Genomic DNA, 15,273 nt, shown 5'->3' with positions numbered 1-15,273 from the left:
TTGTTTCTCAGATTAATTACTTATGGCAAACCTGGCAGTCTTTTTTACAAGGAATAAACTTGCATTGTGAGACACATTCCTCTTTAAAGCCATAGTGAAACCCATCATCATTCTTTACCGTGCAGAAATGGTGAACAGCCGCCTGTGACTGCTATGGAAACCACACCAATGCCCGGCAGCGCATTCAAGTCCGGGAGCTGTTACTCAATCGCAAACATGGCTGCGAGTAGGTTTTACATTTAAATAGAGACATACACCAACTATCTGAATCTATCACAGCCAGAAGCAAGATTAATTATTGCCAAACTATTCTCAAAGAAAAAAGACTTTTGAATAAAGTCTAAAACTGATACCAAGGATTCAACAAGCAGCAATATACAGTACCAACTAAACTCTTCAACAATTATTGAATTTCTGTTAATAAAACATTGTGACTGGAAATGGATAAAAAGTGAAGTGTGTAGTTTCACAACGTTTAAATATTTTCTTCTATTAAAGTGTAATGAGCAACTACTGTATGATTAAGTCATAGATTTATTCCCTCTGAAAAGTGTGAACACTGTGGCACTATCAAAACATCCAAACCAACCCAACGCAGCAAATTTGACTAATGGAGTGGGTTTAGTGAGGGACTATACATGTTAGTTAATAACAGCATGCCCATTTGTTCCCCCAGACCTGTGAATGACTTACTTATAGTTGTCTCTGGACATGATAAACTGGGATAAAAGAAAATATTTTGACATCAAAGACATTACACATACAAAAAACTTTCAGAACAAAACCAAAGGCAAACAGCCTTTAATGGCCAAGATCACATATTGGCCCTGTCCCAAATGGCACACTTCATATGCACTTTCGGTCTTGTGGACTTACAATGGCTGCCGCGTGCGCATGTCCGTTAAGTCCTTGGGTGTGTTAAGAATGGTGTCCCATTTGTCATTTAGGTTTCGGAAGGGTGCTCGCAAGCGCCCCCCCCCCCCCCCTTTGCCGACGAAAGTGCGGATTCGTAGGAAGGCCGCGAGTGTTTAGGGTGCCTTTTGGGACAGGGCCAGTGTGTTCTCGTGACATCTGATTCCAGAACAGTATTGCAGCATGATCCATGCAACAAGAATAAGTAGCTTTTCTTAGTGAACATTAGCTAGACATAACTTAGGCAGCTGACTTGTTGCCTCGCTGACTTATCAGGCAATGACTTTGTATACAGCATTTGAGCTTGAAGGTTCCTCGGGAAACTGATTTCGGACAGACTTCCGAGGCAGCGTAACGGTTTAATGATCTACAGCAAAATAGAGAGCTTTGGCAATAACTAAGCAAATATTTAATTTCTACAATAGTAATTTGTCACTCAAAATGCGACATCAGAAGTGGAAAACGTTGGTCAAAAACATACATTTACAAACAAACTGCCCCACCTGCAACTTGCAAATGCCATCTTTATTTTTTAGCTCAACTGTCGCAGAATGGAAAGCACAGGATTGTGGGATATCAAAGGCAGCGAAGGATACATCTTTGCTGCCTTCAAAAATCGATAGAATGAAGGAAGTTAAGCTAACATTGGATTCAGATTTCGGACGGACCTTGATGCCTCCCTACCTTGGAATACTGTACATTTTTCAAAGGCACCATTTTTAAGTTTTCTAACGCAGCCCCATGGTCCTGCAAAGTTGAGCTCAAACACACCTGAACCAGCAAATCAGGGTCTCCATGACCACTTTGACCACAATCATTCTGATGTTTTTTTTATTGACTAATTTTTCATTTGAACATTTTGTATATTTAATTCTGGTGTTTATATTTCTAGCACACAATTTTGAGTTGAAATCTGCATTTCAGACAGAATTAGACAAGTTGTAAAAGGTGCAAAACAAGTTTGTTGACGACCTGGGGTGGACAATTAACATTTTCAAAAAAAAATTTAGCCAAGTTCAAAGTTTGACCTAAAAGAACATTAAACGTACACAGAATCTCTGACTAATGTCAGGAACTAACTATTGGAATAAAAAAGTGCCAACACCACAAAACATTACGAGCTGAAAATCGTTCTGACCCAGTTGGACCAAAAACATCTTTCCATCATAAAGCAAGCTAAGAACACAGCAAACAGCTACTTATGAAGTCTGAGAGCTTGTAAGAAGCATCATGAAAGGAGTTTAACAAATATCACCTTTGCTGCCCAAACTAGCATGCACTTACTTGAACTTTATGTAACTGTTACATTTGGTCACCAAATAAATGACAGTTTAGCTTCAAACGATTGCTAAACACTACCTTAACGTATATTCATTTCTCCACTTGGCTTATTGCAGGGCTAAAACATGTAAATGTCCAATTGTCTTCTAGGTGTTAGTCTGTGTGCACTAAGTTGTACAAATAGTTATATTTAAGAGTTGTATTTGTTGTAATTGTTCAACTTGAACCCAGTGGAAATTGCAATACCTAGCTTGTGGCCCCCAGAATTTAAAGATCAGACCCTCTTCTTCTATCTACTAATCATCATATTTCCCTCTCAGAAAGACCTGTGGATGAAAGCAGCACTCAAGCAGAAGTCGGTCGTTAAAAGGATCTTTCTGACTCAGTAAGGCAAGTACTGGAAGAAGCTGTGGATTGGCACACACCAGGGCTTTAATAGCAATAAATACCACTCAAAGCTGTGATTACAGTGCTAAAGTGTTCCTAATGCCTCAGCCAAGAAAAAAACGCATCATGTGTGCCCGCCAGTCTCTGACAGGACACTTTTCCAAGGGAGACGTGCGCTCTATATTGCTGATACATTGACTGTACATGAGGGCTTTTCAAAAGGCTGTTTTATAATCAGTTAAGCGTAAAAACATGAAATGGCCTTTTTAAATCTTCATAAATTCAAATGTACTGATTTAAAGTGGCAACTAGAAAATGTACAGGTTAGAAAGTTTACCTACTTTCGCATAAAAAGAGCCCATAAACTATTAACACAAAAATACTTTATATTTTCTACTTTTTACTGAGAAAAAGATCTAGGAGTAAACAGCTATGTTGGAGAAAGAAATGAACTATCAGTTAAAACCTTATTTACACCTTATAATGTATGTATGTGGAAAAATATATACTAATAATGTGGAATAATATATACTTATATCCAAATTTGCTTATCACTCTGTTTACATTTTATATATAAACAATCACAGAGCCAATATTTGCTATATAGCCTAGTATACTGTATAACCGAAATATTGGCCAATAAATTAAAATTAAAATTTGAATATAATTTTTGAGAGCCTGATTACAAAAACAAAAGTCTCATCATGTTCCAAGCACACAATTAGAATGTTCTCATTGTAATTTTATGTAGTCTATATGACAGACTTGCGCTACACGTTGCACTTAACTCTGTTCCTTTTTTGAATTGATTCCAATCATATTTCAAGCAATTCAAAAACATCATGGAGAACAGTCTGCATCTGAAGTGTCTCAGCCGAAGGAAATAATTACCGATATTATGATACGAAAATATCATAGTTACTATAGTGTAAGGGTTTATTTTGCAATAATGACCATCTGGCTATACATTATGTCTAAATGTAATATATTTAACTTTAGCATTAACATTTTTAGTCTGATTTATTTATTATTTCTTTTGAGTGAATGATGAACATACTACTATAACTTTGTACTGTACTTTTACTAATAGTTCCACACACACACACACACACACACACAAAAGGTTATTATTCATAACGAACAGATCATGATAGCTAGTCAAAACAATGGGATTCGCTCAGTATGTCTATATGTATCAAGACCATGAGAGGCAGGTGATCTAAAACCCAAAGATTAGGAGTAAGAGCTTCCAATCGGCTTTAAGCATACAGGGACGTCAGCCATGACAGACCCGGATTCATCTGCCCGTGACTCGGAGCAATTACCATGACAAGAACACTGTGACTACTATTAAACCACCACAAATAAGGACAGCAAGTTACAGATGCATAGAGAGAAGGAGGTGGCCGTACGAGTAGAGACTAAGAGAGAGTTTTCTCCTTGAGGATATTGAATGGAAACTAATCGTTTGGCCTCCTCAATTGGTAAAATAGCCAGAGCCTGAGGGTCTGTAAAAGAAAGACACCGAACCAACTCCCTTTTCTTAGGGACTGACTGAACTAGCTGCTTTCCTTGAAGAAACCTGCAGCTCTCTGAATAGTGAGTGTGAGAGTGTGCGTTAATTGAAAGGGTTTGTCTAGTGTTTAGTGAAGCATTAGGTCTGACCTACATTTATATGTCCTCATAAAACCAGGCCTAGCAGACAGCCAGAACTCAACACAGCACACTTCAGGTAGCTGCATACTAATCGAATACATTCCTTGCATTCTTCAGTCAAAGGATTGTAGATTCCAACTTCATGACACCATTTCCTGTGCCATATTCCAGTCAGCATTATGCTTAAAGAACTGGGTGAGTAGGGAATGTTTGGAAACTGCTGTTCTAGACAGAGGCACATGATGCCAGAGTTTCAACAAATTATGACATGAAGGTGTAATCTGTCTTGACAAAGGCCGTTTAATAATTAATATTAAATAACAAACTAATTTGTATTAGACATATGGCTATTTTATTCTCTGGAAAGCATTAGTGGAAGTGTGTGATAAGCAAATTTTCCCAAAACAGAAGACAACCAATCTAGACCTCTCAAGACAAAATATCAAAAAAAAAAAAAAAAAAAAAAGATTTTACAGAGTCCCTCAGCAGCACTTTCAGCCCCAAAGACAGGGCCATTATTAACACATTCATGAACAAAATGACATTAAACTGAAATAATAATAAACACAATTATTCTGCTTTTGCTCTATCATCCAAGATTAAGTTATTTATAATAGGTTACTTAACATCTATCAAAGTAACTCAGACAGACACACCTGAATATCAAACATCACCACACAAACAAAAAACTTAACAAAAAGTGGCACAGCTTTTTGGAAATTGTATCATGTAGTACCATGGCAGTCTTTGAAGTGCCAGTAAACAATACCATGGTATATGAATATGATAATGAAATTCAAGTACTGTTGTATTACCATCTGATACCATATGACTAACAGAATAGAATAGAATAGAATAGAATAGAATAGAATAGAATAGAATAGAATAGAAGCAAACGACAATAGCAAAGTAAACATCTCTATGTCTACAAAACGCATCCATGTACTTTTGGTTGCAAGTAAATAAAATAACTGCAAATTTAGAAAAGAAGTGCCAGTAAATAATGGTATATGAATATGATAATTGAATTCAAGTACTGTTGTACTACCATCTAATACCATGACTAATAGAATAGAACAGAATAGAATAAATTGCAGCAAACGTAAAACAGCAATATAATCATCTCTTATATGTCTACAAAATGGATATACTTTTGAAAGTAAATAAAGTAAAATAACTACTACCGAGTTTAGAATATAATAAAATAAAATAGACTAACAGCAAACAGTATAATGGCAAAGTAAACATCTCTATGTCTACAAAACGGATCCATATATTTTGATGGCAAATAAATAAAAGTAGGACTACTACCAAGTTTAGAATAGAATAAAATAGAACCAAAAAATGCAATGGCAACATAAACTTCTCTATATGTCAACAAGACGGATCCATATACTTTTGAATGTAAATAAATAAAAGAACAACTATGTTAATAGAATGGAATAGAATAGAATAGAATAGAATAGAATAGAATAGAATAGAATAGAATAGAATAGAATAGAAGGAAAGTGAAATCTGAAAGTGCATATTTCTTTCTGGTAGTTTGTCAGATAATCTTTAAGATCATTATTACAGACCAGAACGAGCGCAAATCTCTCCTCCAGCTCCGCCGGCTCGGGCATGGGCAGTTTGAGGGGCATGTGGTGTCCTCGGGGGTCCGTGTGTTGGTTCATACTCCCAGCGTTCCCCATCTCTCCTCCAGTATTACAATCACACTCTTATTCTGCGGGTTTGTCCTGTATGTGTTCCCAGTATCCGTTCACAGTGTCTATCCGACTTTATCTGAGCTTGAACACTTCATGGAGGTCAGCAGCAGGGTCTGTGAGCAGCTGCATTATAACTCCACACAGGCAACAAGAGCGCACATAACGTGTCCTATTCGCAAATTGCACAATGTCCGCACCACTCCCAATGAGCTTTTCTGTTCTTCATGATTCAGTCTCTGAAACGCACTTCAGCGGACAACTACAGGCGCAGTCGCTTCAACTCCGCCCCGCAAGCGGATTTACCAATCCTATTACAGCGAAGGCTGTGCTCATGAATAAAACATGAGCTTGTCCGGGAGGCGTGGCTGCTTGACTGAGAAAAATCCTAAAAAAAAGTCCTAGTCCTTGTCACCAATAACCCTTGAATTAATAATTTATTTTCTAATTATAACATACACAAATAAGATTAATACAATTCAATAACAATATTGAGTTCTCTTTGCTCACTTTACGTTTTTCTTTTTTCTGCGCACAATAATATTAGGTTACAGAATAGCTAACAAACAATAAAAATACTATCTCAGGGGGAATTAAAACTGCACCAAACAAGAGAAAAATGTAAAAGTTAGGCTTCATAAATTTTTAAAACTCACACAGCTTTTTTATTTTATTTTGTATTTAATTGTATTTATTTTATTATTTAGGTATTTTTATTAAAATAAATTAATTAACTAATTAATTAATACAAATAAATAAAACAAAATCAGGCAATTGTGTTTTTTTTCATAGTCTCTAGGCTATATCTCACAGCTGCTTCTCTATTTTGTAACGCTAAATACCCAGGGATGTTGATCAGTCTCCCAGAAGAGGAAACCTGTACATTTATTCATTCATCTGTTTATAGTGAATAGTAGGCATACTCATAGATGGCCATTTGCCAGCTACCTTTACAGCAATCCTTTCATCATCACAGTCATCTCCATCTCAGCAATGATGGCACGGTGTCATACTGTATGGTTAAATGCGGAGAAATCTAAATACTTTCTGTACTTTAAGACACATGAGTTTTAAAGAATTCTTCTGAACTCCAAATGCGGCAGGATAGACCAGACTTCATACAAAAGAGAAAAGAGGCAGTCCACAGCTGCTGAAACCTAAGACGCTGAGAGAGACCCTCGGAGCCCCAAGTGCACTATAAGGACTTATAAAATGCCAAAAATAAAGGAGGAAGAATCAAATCTCTGTTGCAGGACAGATGTAGCTAAATTTGTCTGTGAGCCAGATGAAGGAAGCAATGTTCTTAAACTCCATACAGCAACTCCACACAGGGACAGAACACAGAGAAGACATTGTACTGAGTGGCAGAGTGATGCCACCCGTTTCAAATCAGGATTTTGCTGTGACCCAGACAGGAGCTATACTTATTTGTGCTCATATGTTGTGTTAACAGGTCCTCTCAATACTGGGTTTATGCATGCTTTGTCAATTAGGAAACCTTTCTGCCCCTCTAGAATGATATAAAAGGAAAATAAATAAATGCATGATTTGTTTAAGCTGAATTGTTAGCTTTGACCTTTATTGTGCATGTTGTATAGCTTTTCCCTCATATTTGTAGGATTGTTTAAATTTTGAAACATATGTTTAACTTTCTAAATAAATAAAAAATACATTAAAGGTGTCAAGGAAATTCTGTTGCACTTTTCTTAAGAGAAAAAAAAAACATTAATTTCCGTTGTCCCCAATACTGATCACCATCATACTGAAAATGTAACAATACATTTGAGTTCTGAAGAATGTTATATTTTGCTATGAGAAAGAGCCATACCTCTGCCAGAGCAACAAAAAAATACTTTGCCAGGGCAACATTTTGTGTGTGATAAATTTCGAAGATTTTTACATCATTATCTGAGAGTATGTTTATCAGGTGTAAATATCAAGTTTGATCATATTAATAAAAATAATATTTATTTTATTTTCATAGTTATAGCTAACTACTCAGGTTAAAAGTTTTTTTTTTCAAACACAGAAAATGTTATTAGCGAGCACACACACATCAAGGTCATAAATACATCTTTAATCCAAGACATGTGATAAATGTTTTAAGTCTCATTTAGTTTTATAAAATGTGCACCCTAATGTTTTACATTACTGTTGCAGAATTGTAGAGACCTTGAATTTATAGTTTTGACACCACTTCGCCATCTAGTGAAGAGAGTATTGCAGTTGCCTCAGAGAATGGGCCAGTTATTGTTACAGAGTTTAATCAACTTGAAGCGCCTAACTATATTTCAGGATGTCTACGATCCCATTAAGACATATGAAATTTCTCATAAATACATATTATTTTACATGTCAGGTTCTATTTCTTCTATAGCCTAACCAAATACCACTTGATTACTTTATTTCTTAAAATTTTCGTAAAAAGTTGAATTAATGTTATAGTACATTTCATAGCCTTTTTTTTTCATTTTATAGCAAGTTAGCATCTGTTTTATAAAAGCAATTAGGGATGCACTGGATTATTACTGTAAATCCGTACAAATTGTACATGTTCTGAGTGCTTTTGGGTTAAGAGTGGATGAGACAACCAAGGTCTTGGCTGTTCAGCAATGTTCCGGTGCAACCTCCTCATTTTGTATTTTTTTCATAAAATAGGCATTTTTCCATTTATTACTTTGTTTTTGTCAACACCGTCAGACACAATAAAAAGCAAATATTTTTATTTTTTTATTTGGTCTAATATGTATTTAGAATTTTTTTTAAATCATTATGTGGCATTCTTAGTACACATATATTCTGTTGAATGTTGAATTTTCACTTTTGTTCATTTTTATACTGTTTCACGTGTACTCCCTTAAAAGATCTAACATCATTCAATGTTTACTTTAAGCCTAAATAGAAAAAGTAATGTTTTTTATTTAACAAACATATTTTTGTATTAAAAGATACTATTAGTTTAATAACTCAACAGCACTGAAGAAACATTATTGTAAGCATATTAATTTAAAATAAATAAAACTCCCTCTGACGGTGGTGACTTTAGAACTGATGGTGGTGACCGTGGCTTTATTAAAACATACAGTTCCAAAATTTATACCACTCAAGTCAATGGCTTCTTGCTTAACAACTTTAACTATTTGGTCCAAAAAAGAACAATCCTGAGCACTGTGATAAACATTTTTCAAGGAATATAAGGTACAATTAAGCAATACCATTATTAGAAGTACCCAATACCCATATCATCAAATATAAAATCAAAGTAAAAAAAAATAAAGTCATTACCAGTAGGAATACATGTACAATGCATCACTGATATCATCATAACTGTCATTTAGTGCCCCCTACTCATAAAATAATAAATTATATTCTTCTGAAAACTGGACTGTAAACATATTGGACGTGAAGAACAGATAACAACAATTGTGAGCACTGTGGCAGACATTCAATAAGAAACATATAGGTTAAATTAGCAATAGGCTATCATTAATAAAAGTACCCCTTAATAATCATCATAAGTAAAAAATAAATCATTACCAGTAGCAATAAGATAGAATTCATCACTGACCTAATATTTAACTGTCACGTAGTGCGCCCCACTAATACAGATCATATTATTCTGTAAACTAGACTATAAACTGAAATAATAAATGAATAACTACATCTTACTGTCTCTTTTCTATAAACTGAAATGTTTTAAAATACAGAAAGCATTCTGTGTAAATACCACAAAACATATCTGGCACAAAAATAATAATAATAATAATAATTCATATGTGAACTCCTGTGAGTATTCCCTGACTGATTTACATCACTCACCACTCATTTAGCTTTATCAGGAAGTATATGGTGTATATGTTTCTCCTCTATGAAGTCCATGACTTCAGCGGACAGGTTGTATATCTCCCTTGTCCTGCTTGCACGACCTGGTGATGACGGTTCCACAAGATTGACCAGAATATGGTCAAATGGTATGAAGCACATCCTTTCCACCTCCTTTTGGATAGAATCGTGAGTTGGGCCCATGAGGGTGAAAAACCCCACTTCCACATCTTGATGAGCGTCAACAGTGAAAGCCTTTGCTAACCACCAGTTCTGGACCATCATCCTCAACCTGTACCCTGGGTGTGTTGGCAGTCAACTGGAATATTGCTGGGCTGAAACACTCGCACATCTGTGGCTCACTGCAGAAACAGGACAGTGATCTGCAATGGATCTCAGAGTCGTTTCGGTGTGTCGGTGTGACCTGATGGAGTTTCCTTGTTGCAGGTACAGGTTTAAGTGGTTGAGAAAGGAGTGCATCATATGGCTGCATGTCAGCTTCAGTAATGACATGGAGCATAGTCAGAGCCGGATTATCCATAAGGGCACTTGGGCCAGTGCCCAGGGGCACCAACCATTCACAACCACTAGGGGGGCACCACATGACACAAGCTTTAAACAAATCTTTCGTAAATTGTTGTATTATTAACTTGAAATTCTTGAAAGACCACACATGTCTCGTTTATGAACACTAATTTAACAACAATAATAATAATAATAAATTATAAATAAATAAAGATTACATGACCACTATCACTCCCCCCTCCCCAATCTGTCAGAGTTGAGTTGGTCCACAACAAGTACGCGCAAGTGTCATTTTTTTGACAGCTACAGAAAATGAATCTAAATCCAAAATGGACAGACGTCAATTGAGTGGTTTTGCAAAAAGAAAGCTAAAGAAAGACAAGGATACAAGACGTTTAGTTACAATTCAAAATGTTCCAGGGATCGAAAGTTTTGTTTGTGAGAACATCACTATTTTTTTGTGAGAACATCACAGGAATTGCAATCACTAGCAGCGCTGACTCTGACGAAGCCGGAGCTAACTGTGGAGACGGTAACAAAGAAATGGACTTTCGGGATGTAGTTGACACCTTTGCTTGCGCAAAATCAAGGAAGAAGCAGTTCTGCTAAACTTCATACATGAAAACGTTTTACCAGATTTAGTGCTACACTTATTGTATCTTATTTGTTTCCCACTAAATAATGTTTTTTTCACAAAATGTTCAGATTTTATAAAATTATTATGCACTTGTGATTTTTCTAAATTGTACTGCTGAGTTACCCTCTAATCTAGTTTATAATAGAAGTTGTCATAGATTATGATTATATTTTTTTTGATTTGTTGTTTTTCTTTATGAAGTTGTCTGTAGTATGTAGATTGTGTTTAAAACACAAAAGAGTGATTATCAGTTCAACACACAGAGTTATAGAAATTCGACTTCATTTTTTTTTAAACTGCGCTGGTAAAATTATTAGCTAGCGCTACGTAGGCCATAATATGTCTGACTCGTGGCTGAAGTTAAGTTTCTCCAGCTCTTTGGGGGGGTCCTTTTGAGGTATAGTGCCCAGGGGCACCACACTTTCTTAATACGGCCCTGAGCATAGTGCTGCAGAGGCTTCTGCCAACCATCTCATGGAAGATATTCCCATTCACAATATCATTCCCCTGCAGTATAAGGCTTCCTGCAGTCCTTTTCACAGTTCCTCCACTGAAAAAAGTGTAATTCATTCAAAATATATACATTTACACACACATATATATATAATATATATATATATATATATATATATATATATATATATATATATATATATATATATATTAGGGGTTGAACCGAGTAGTCGATTAGTCGACTAGTCGACCTTAATTTTTTTTTTTTTTTTTTTTTATTTATTATGCTTACAAACAAACAAAGATGACAATCATAGCATTCAATTATGTTACAAAATTGCAAACATATCTGTACAAAATATGACAACAATATGTACAGAGTCATCTTAACACAAGTGTGTAACTATCTAAAACAAAAAAACAACAACAACAAAAAAATAAATAAATAAATAAAAATAAATGAAATGAGGGTCAAGAGGGCAAGATATTCTATACAAAATTTAGAGTAGGTCTAACCAAATTAAAGTCATTACAAAATAAAAGTGTTTTTATTGCTTTCTTATTTACTGAGGATGAGATGGTGTTAAGGTACATTTCAAATTCTTTCAAAAAAACTATAAAAATTGGTTTGTTGTTGGAGAATTTACATTTATGGATATAGAATTTCCCAATAAAATAAATTAAATTGGTTACAAAGCAGGCTTTTTTTTAACGGGATCAGAGTCAAAGTATCCAAAAATAATATCTTTAAAGGTTACTGATATATCTTGCTGGATATTATCTTTAATAAACTTGCCAATACTTTCCCATAGTTGTTTAGTATAGAAACATGACCAAAATAAATGATAAACAGTTTCTGTATGAACTTGGCAAAATGAGCATCTTGTATCAATATTACTTTTATATTTAATCATGAAATATTTAGCAGGGTAAAATTTATTTAATATTTTGAAGGATACTTCTTTTACTTTATTTGTTAAAAAATATTTTTGTGGTAAGGACCAAATCTTTTCCCAATTTAAATTTTTAAATAATCTACTCCAGTATGAAATTACAGGAGAAACAGAAACTATATCTACAAGAAAGAGGGATCTAACTTTATTATTTCTATCTTTTTTTCCTGAAAAACATATTTTACCAATTGGAGTTTTATCTGGCTCAGGAAGAGTACTAATTATTGTAGGAGAGTAAGGACAATTTTTAAAGAGGATACAGAGCCCTGTTGGTATAGCTCCCATAACTATAGCAAATTCTTTGGGAGTAACTGGTATATTGTATTCTGAAAGAAACTCTGTGTATGTCATTAAGAAACCTTGTTTGTTAAAAAGCTGACGGACTAAAAATAAACCATTAATAACTAGTCGACCTTAATGCAATGCCGGGACGCTTTAAGCTTGACGTCGACTAGTCGCGTTGATCATGTGACACTGTGATTGCGCTAATTTTGATACTAACATGTTGCAGACGACAACAGATGAAGAGCCCAGTGGGTCATTGCAGCAAGAAAGCAGCATTGGTACATCAAGTGTGTGTAAATACTTTACTAACCTAACACTCGATATTGTAGAAAACGTCATCCTGCGTCATTTGAAAACGTCATTTTCATCCTGAATGATGATGTAAACAGCGGGCTATTTACACCTAGCCACTTCATGTGTTTCTCTGATCTTATAGTTGTCCGGTCGTGAAAAGACCAGGTGTAAATGCCCTCCGAAACGCATCCGAGATGGATTTAAATCCGATCGCTCAAACCACTTCAGGAGGAGGTCTGGGCCGCTTAACAGACGAAACTGCATCTGGTTGTTGAAAGAGACCACATATGTAAATTGGACTTCTCCCAACAATGCTAAAAATAAACGTGTGCGAGTGTCTTAGCCTAGGCTATATTTTATGTTATATTATGACGAAGCTAGGCAACACGCATCACCGCAGAGATGAGCAGCTCGAGCATCTATTCGTCAACGTGCAAACTATCGCAATCAAAGTGAAAGTAAGTCGCAGACGCTTAACACACAATCATCTTCATTAAAAGTAAAGAAACAAAATGATCTTACCAGTGCTGTCTCTCTTATTGCGGTCTTTGATTTTGAAATGAGCTGATAATCAATAAAATGCAGCTCATTACTGTTGCTTTCGGTGACGTGAACTCCGTTAAATCTGCATATAGCGCGTTGTTTGAAGATCGGATTTATATCCGTTTTGCGAAAACATCTTTGTGACCAGGTGTAAATGGAATCGTTTTGATAAATCAGATCTGTAAAAACGCATGAAGTGACCAGGTGTAAATGGCCCCATTATGAGCTGTCAGCATCTGTATAATTCCAATGGAAAATTGTGATTTTCAGTTTATACCTTCTGTTTTCACTTTGCCTCAAAGTAAGTGGTTTTAACTAAATCATAAATACAATTTGAGAAAATCTAAAAAAAAATGTTGTAACAAATTACATAATTTTTTTTAAGTTAAAGCTGCAGTAGAGAGTTTTGAGAAAATGTTGACTTAGCCTGAAAATTTGAACAAGCACAACTTACAGGTCCAACCCCCTTGCTCTCTGCTGCGCTACAGCCCTCCCTCCACAGCTCCTCCCCCACAGCGGAGCCTGCCGTGAACGCGCAGGCTAGTAAGCAGCTAGTAAACATCAACAATATGCTTTACATTGACTATGGCCTGCCCATACTTTGACTACAAACTTGGTCCTCAAATCATTATGTATTTTGCAATACATGTAACTTTATAAGGTTGCACTCTTTCTATAAGTTATAGCTACTAAGATAACGTTAGAGGATTAGTTCACTTTAAAAAAAAAAATTGCTGATAATTTACTCACCCCCATGTCATCCAAGATGTCCATGTCTTTCTTTCTTCAGTCGAAAAGAAATTAAGTTTTTTGATGAAAACATTCCAGGCTTTTTCTCCATATAATGGACTTCAATAGGACACAAACGTTTCGAGGACCAAATGACAGTTTCAGCGCAGCTTCAAAGGGTTTTAAACGATACCAGACGATGAATAAGGGTCTTATCTAGTGAAACGATCGGTCATTTCAAAAATAAATAAAAAACTTTTAGTTTTATAAGCACAAATGCTCGCCTTGCTCTGTTTTGTGATGCACGTTCGTGATCGAACTCGTTCATCCAAATGAACAAATCTTTTTTCGAGTCATTCGTTCGTTGAATGAACGAAATTACTCAGAAAAAAGACTCGTTCAAAATGAACAAATCTTTTTTGGATGAACGAGTTTGAACAGGAGAGTCACGAACGACGGTACGCGCTCGCGCTGTGCAAGAGAGGGGTGATCAGCGCGTACACGAGCGTGATTGACACTGCTAAGACCTTCCTCCTGGCTCTGATTGGTTGTTTCTGACCGGGAGCGGTGTATTTCTGTAAATGGCAGTACGACCACAGGGAGGAGCCAGAGGAGCTTGATTTTTTTCACAGATTATCTGTCTCATATTCTACTTTCAGGACATAATGAGAGTTTTAACAAATATTTGTTTACAAAAGCCACCTACTGGAGCTTTAATCCAAAGTATAATTTTTTTCAGTGTCCGATGCCGTCTGGGGCTCCTTTCCCATGTGAGGTGGGGAAGAAGTTCCAGGTTGTTCTCTTGAAACCTAGAGTTGGAGGGACACTGCAGACAGAGGAGAGAAAAGTTCTTCTTGTTCTTGTATTGCTTGCTGAGGCCATCTGACCAAAAGTGAATAAAATCAACTTTTGGAAAACTTTAAACAAATATCTGTCAGGACTGGTTCCATGTGAGTCCAAATGGCAGACGCATCTAGTCGCTTGGATTCTGATACTGTGCAAAAGCCTGTCTTCTGTTCTTTTGTATAGGACATGCCAGTGTGCAGGTTGAGCTGTGGGAGGTTCTGACCAAAATAGCATGACTGTACCTCAG

The 15,273-nt window shown here is 35.8% G+C and overlaps 1 protein-coding gene across 4 annotated transcripts in view; it reads right to left on the bottom strand.

Annotated features, from left to right (window-relative positions):
* The window catches only part of fmnl2a (formin-like 2a), a 104,511-nt gene extending 98,256 nt beyond the window's left edge, over window positions 1-6,255 (bottom strand). For 2 of the 4 annotated variants that reach the window (XR_013197067.1, XM_077215247.1), the window contains exon 1: window positions 5,814-6,195. Coding sequence is in view for 3 of the 4 variants with exons in the window: in XM_077215247.1 (XP_077071362.1) it covers window positions 5,814-5,927 (114 nt within the window). In the remaining variant the exon portion in view is untranslated. Of the gene's footprint in view, window positions 1-5,813 lie in introns of all 4 variants that reach the window. The other 2 variants (XM_077215246.1, XM_077215245.1) reach the window with 2 other exon arrangements.
* Window positions 6,256-15,273: the final 9,018 nt, after the last annotated feature.

The sequence above is a fragment of the Siphateles boraxobius genome, unplaced genomic scaffold (genome assembly GCF_051911475.1).
Source record: "Siphateles boraxobius isolate OS27281-9 unplaced genomic scaffold, OSU_SipBor_1 7, whole genome shotgun sequence".
Taxonomy (NCBI): Eukaryota; Metazoa; Chordata; class Actinopteri; order Cypriniformes; family Leuciscidae; genus Siphateles; species Siphateles boraxobius.
This window is presented reverse-complemented; position numbering and strand designations above follow the sequence as displayed.